General features: G+C 32.8%; 1 protein-coding gene across 1 annotated transcript in view; it reads left to right on the top strand.

Moving 5' to 3' along the window:
• The window catches only part of LOC115242567 (mitochondrial pyruvate carrier 4-like), a 17,731-nt gene extending 12,641 nt beyond the window's left edge, over nucleotides 1–5,090 (top strand). Inside the window, exons 2-4 of the mRNA XM_029818962.1 lie at nucleotides 1,892–1,932; nucleotides 2,888–3,084; nucleotides 4,143–5,090. Of these exons, the coding sequence (XP_029674822.1) occupies nucleotides 1,892–1,932; nucleotides 2,888–3,084; nucleotides 4,143–4,203 (299 nt within the window). The 3' untranslated portion in view covers nucleotides 4,204–5,090. The remainder of the gene's footprint in view (nucleotides 1–1,891; nucleotides 1,933–2,887; nucleotides 3,085–4,142) is intronic.
• The last annotated feature ends 48 nt before the right edge of the window (nucleotides 5,091–5,138 follow it).

Here is a 5,138-nt window from a genome sequence, read left to right as displayed (position 1 = left end):
TTTTTTTTCTTGTTTTTGGATCCCAATCACTTCCCGAGCCATTGACCTCTACTTTTGAAACATCTGATATATTTGACGCTAAATAGAATAGTCAAAGAATATATCATGCTATCTGGGGAGCAATGACTGGTAATTTTTTTTTAATTTTTGCAAAGTGTATTCTCTTTTTTCCCGTGAAATAATATAACGCGGAAATGTTGCTCTACTTAATCGCGATTTTATTTCGACGTTTTCCCTTATCGATCGGTGAGACGCAAGCGTTTCTTCCGCATCTTTTATTATCGCGCGAGACTTGCGTAAGATATTGGTGACACACAATTTGCCTTTCTCCAAGGTCGATGTATTCTTAAATTAGGTCTTGCATATCTGCATACTGGATTATAATAAATTCGCGCGATTTATCCTTTCACATTTTCCATCGTGAATTTTATCGATTCCGCGATGTTATCAATCTGAAGAGAGTACTTGAAGATATTTTAATATATATTCGCGACACTTATCGGTATGCAAATTGCGCAAATTTATCTCTACACAGATATGCGTGTGTACAATCACTTCTTGATATAGATGAAACCAAAATATTACCGAATAGTACTAATTGATAGGAGGAACATAGAGGGTGCTTCAAAGTTAAACGATCAAATTCTTTTTTTTTCAATATGACATGATAATGAAACGTTTCTGGATCTATGTTTATGTAACATTTTTTTCCTATTTTTAGTTATAAAACATACTGTCGAAGTTTGATTGCTTAATTTTGAAACATCCTGTATATCATTTATTTGAAAAAAAAAGATATAGATTAGCTTGATTAAATTAAAAAGAATAAAAATTGCATTTATATATTTCATATTTAAAAATTCAAAAGTAGAAACACACTGTTGGAAAATTTGGCTTTAATTTAACATACATATATCGCACATTCCAAACGATCCACCCAAATTTTTGTTAATTTAACCTAATATGGATATGTTAAACGGTAACACTAATACTATATTTTAATATTTCAACACAAAATCAATGCAAACTTCATAGTAATTTGAAATCAATTTTCTGTAAAATCAACATATTTTTAATGTTAAAATTAACTTGGAAAAATGTTATTGACGATCTATAATCACTCTCACTTCTATTGTAGAATAAAATCAATATTTTTCTGTAAATTTGAACAGATAAATCCTGTCACTAATAATATGGAACATATCTATTGTGTAAAACTAAAAGTATACGCACATTGTGTTATTTTTACACTTTTTTCAGTTGTTTCAATAATTTAACATTCGAGTTCGATTAATACAACAGCAATATGTTAAATTAAATGTACATGAATATGTTAAATATTTAACACAAAAAATTTTAATCGGTATATTTTTTAACAAGAAAACACAAACTTTCCAACTGTATATGTAATCTGATATTTTACGTCGAGTTGTCCTATTTTTCGCCAAAACCGCTGGCGCCGAAACGGTCGCATCATCACCGAATTACAACATGAATGGAGACAAGGCTTCGGCGAGTCTGTGTTAAAGCTACTCTCTAACGAATTTACTCGCGCTATTAGAGCGGAAGCTCGGATAAATAGAGCGAATAGGGTCGGAGCAGCGCGCGAGAATGTATCGTGGCATCGATTATCATATTTGTCTGCAATGACCGTATATTCGAATATTATATATGGATATATTTTTCTCTGTATTTATCTATTATTTCGAGCTAAAATTGCTGCGTTACGAAACATCGAGTGAATCTTTAAAGAATTGCACGCGAGAGATAATTGAGAGAAAAACATGTTGCAAGGCATGGCACAACATTTGGCTAAATGCACTGTACATTATAAGAGTGTCACGATACCTATATTCTCTGTAATTTGTGTTAATTGCCATATCCTTTTTAGGTCCGCAGACCATCTTCTTCTGGGCACCGATTTTCAAATGGGTTAGTAATACATTTTTATCTTTTTAATATATTAATTTTATTGACTCGTTATAATTCCGATAAATTAGCTAGTAAATATAAAAATCTAAATAATCAGAGATTCAAACACAGTGTTACATATAAATATAAATTATTGATTTTCGTAATAAATGCTTTCAATTTCACACTTGAAATTTTTTTCTCTTTCAGTCTAAAAAAAAAAGAAATACTTTTTTATTTGTCCAATTTTTAAAAAAGCGTTGTCACAAAACGTTATATGATTGAATAATGTCATGTCTGCATGTAACTAGTATACAAATCAGTTTTGGTTCAAGGCAATTACGTAATGCAATATTGGCAAAAATGTAGGCGTGTGTACCAGAAATGCTCTAAATTAAGTGCTGTGTTCATTCGTACTATATCGATTTCTCTTGCAATTTGATAATTTTACAGCATTTCTGATATATATATATATATTAAAAATAATATATGTTATGTATATACATATATACATATATTTATTATTTTATATATATACGCACATACATCATATGTATTTTATATGTATTTTATTTTTAATGAAAATATGCGTTTCATTAAAATCCAATCTTGTTGAACATTTTATTTTAACGGCGAATAACATTTTATAATATCGCGCTAAATTAAAAGTAATATAAATATAAAATCCGTGATATCAATCGTAGAACAAAGTTTATTCGATTGCCATGTCTCGCTGTTTATATCTGTCCACATCGACGACTGTGTAACGAAAACAATTCTTTATTTATGTAAGTTTGCCAACTTGTAAAAAAATAAATACATAAAATTCAAATGGAAATGCGGTCAACTTAAAATGATACCGCATCATATAATGCTTAAGATTCGTTTCTTGTTCACTTTTTTTTTTTTTTTTAAGCAAAAGAACAATGCGATGATTATAAGATATTATGTAAATTATTTCTTTTGCAATCTGCAGGGGCTCGTCATTGCCGGCCTTGGTGATCTACGAAGGCCAGCGGAGAAGATCTCCGTCAGTCAATCTGGTGCCTTGGGCATTACGGGGTTGATCTGGACCAGATATTCTTTAGTCATCATCCCAAGAAATTGGAGCCTTTTTAGCGTGAACCTCTTCGTCGCGTTTACGGCTATATACCAAATTACGAGAGCTTTGAGGTGAATATATCATATCTCGATACGTGTCTTAAAGAGGAAGTTAACGGATCTGTTACGTTATTGAATCTCGAAATGTATTATATTTATTCATTTTTGATGTAGCTGATCCGTCCCTCAGTTCCTCCTTAAATTGCACCATTTATAAATTTTGTTTGATAAATTCGCATTTTTTTGAGATTTTTATTTCGAGAGTTTTATATAAGCACCATGTTTCCTGAGCATTATTTTTATTATCTCTATTTCGTTTTCATCTAATAAATCTTATGTACGTAAGAGAAACGAGGTTTCTCGTTTTAACGTTTCTCGTTTAAAACTTTTAACGCTACAAGAGGAATTAGTTAAGCAAGCGAGTCTGCTATGCAATCTGCAGGGGCTCGTCATTGCCGGCCTTGGTGATCTACGAAGGCCAGCGGAGAAGATCTCCGTCAGTCAATCTGGTGCCTTGGGCATTACGGGGTTGATCTGGACCAGATATTCTTTAGTCATCATCCCAAGAAATTGGAGCCTTTTTAGCGTGAACCTCTTCGTCGCGTTTACGGCTATATACCAAATTACGAGAGCTTTGAGGTGAATATATCATATCTCGATACGTGTCTTAAAGAGGAAGTTAACGGATCTGTTACGTTATTGAATCTCGAAATGTATTATATTTATTCATTTTTGATGTAGCTGATCCGTCCCTCAGTTCCTCCTTAAATTGCACCATTTATAAATTTTGTTTGATAAATTCGCATTTTTTTGAGATTTTTATTTCGAGAGTTTTATATAAGCACCATGTTTCCTGAGCATTATTTTTATTATCTCTATTTCGTTTTCATCTAATAAATCTTATGTACGTAAGAGAAACGAGGTTTCTCGTTTATCTTTATACGCGTTTCTGTAAAACTTTTAACGCTACAAGAGGAATTAGTTAAGCAAGCGAGTCTGCTAGCTTCTTTGTTTCATTTGCGCGCGACGTCTTGCATTATTTATCTTGCTTAATGTCACAGAACACGATGTTGTTTCAATCGCTGAGTGCTTTTTACTCCGAGAGTTTACCGAATCAACATTTGTTTCAGGTATCAGTACCAACAAGAAGCTCTGGAGGCTACGAAGGCAACTCCATCAAACGCTCACTAATGATAACTGTACTAGATATACATTCCTAGGGGACGAAAATAAGAATATATTTAATTTTTCGCGTTTTGCGAAACGTTCACGTTATTATTTAACTTGTTGAGACGGATAGTCTAGTGACATCTAGTGTATCTGACCAATATATCTTAATAACGAACGAGAAAATGTAAAGATAATCATCAAGTTATATTAACTGACTTAAACTTCTTAGAATCGTATATACATGTAATGTATAATTGCGTTTAAAGAGATAGATCTATTAGCAAATCAGGCATTATAGACATTTCTAAATAGGGCGAATTAATATCGTCTGGAATAACAGAAGAAGACAATTCTAAAAAGACATTTAAATCGATCTGGAGCAACAATCTAACATCTGAAATTTCATTGGCGTCGTGATTAGGACGTCTTCTAAACTTCTTCGAGATACCTTTTACTTATCGCATAAGACGAATCGAATGGAACAAGTTACAAGTTTTATGTAATGTCGATTGAGTTTTTTGGATGCCAAACTGTGATACGTATGACGCATAATGTTTGGTCGTAACGTTGACGTTACGTAAGAAATCAATATTGTACGGTTAGATTAAGTATAACTACGATCGACTGGAATCTTGCCAAATCTTGCAAGTAACGGACATTGCAAATTTGACCACACGTATATACTGGTCCCATCGATTGTACATACATACACATGTCCTCGGCCGTTATGCGTCTTGTGCTTTCCATCTCGCGATGTAAGAATGCCCACGGTGCTTCCGCCCGACATATCGACACTATACGATGTTTCAGAGGAGAATGGACGAATGTACAAATGTGTATATCTCACTTATTATTGCTGTAACTGCCTCGCTCTGATTAGTTGAAATAAATTATGGATATTTTTAATATCATTGTGTTATGAAATGTATAGCGAGCAACCGCACTCGAAGTTCAGC

The sequence above is a fragment of the Formica exsecta genome, unplaced genomic scaffold, assembly GCF_003651465.1.
Source record: "Formica exsecta isolate Colony F162 unplaced genomic scaffold, ASM365146v1 scaffold613, whole genome shotgun sequence".
Classification (NCBI taxonomy): Eukaryota; Metazoa; Arthropoda; class Insecta; order Hymenoptera; family Formicidae; genus Formica; species Formica exsecta.
This window is presented reverse-complemented; position numbering and strand designations above follow the sequence as displayed.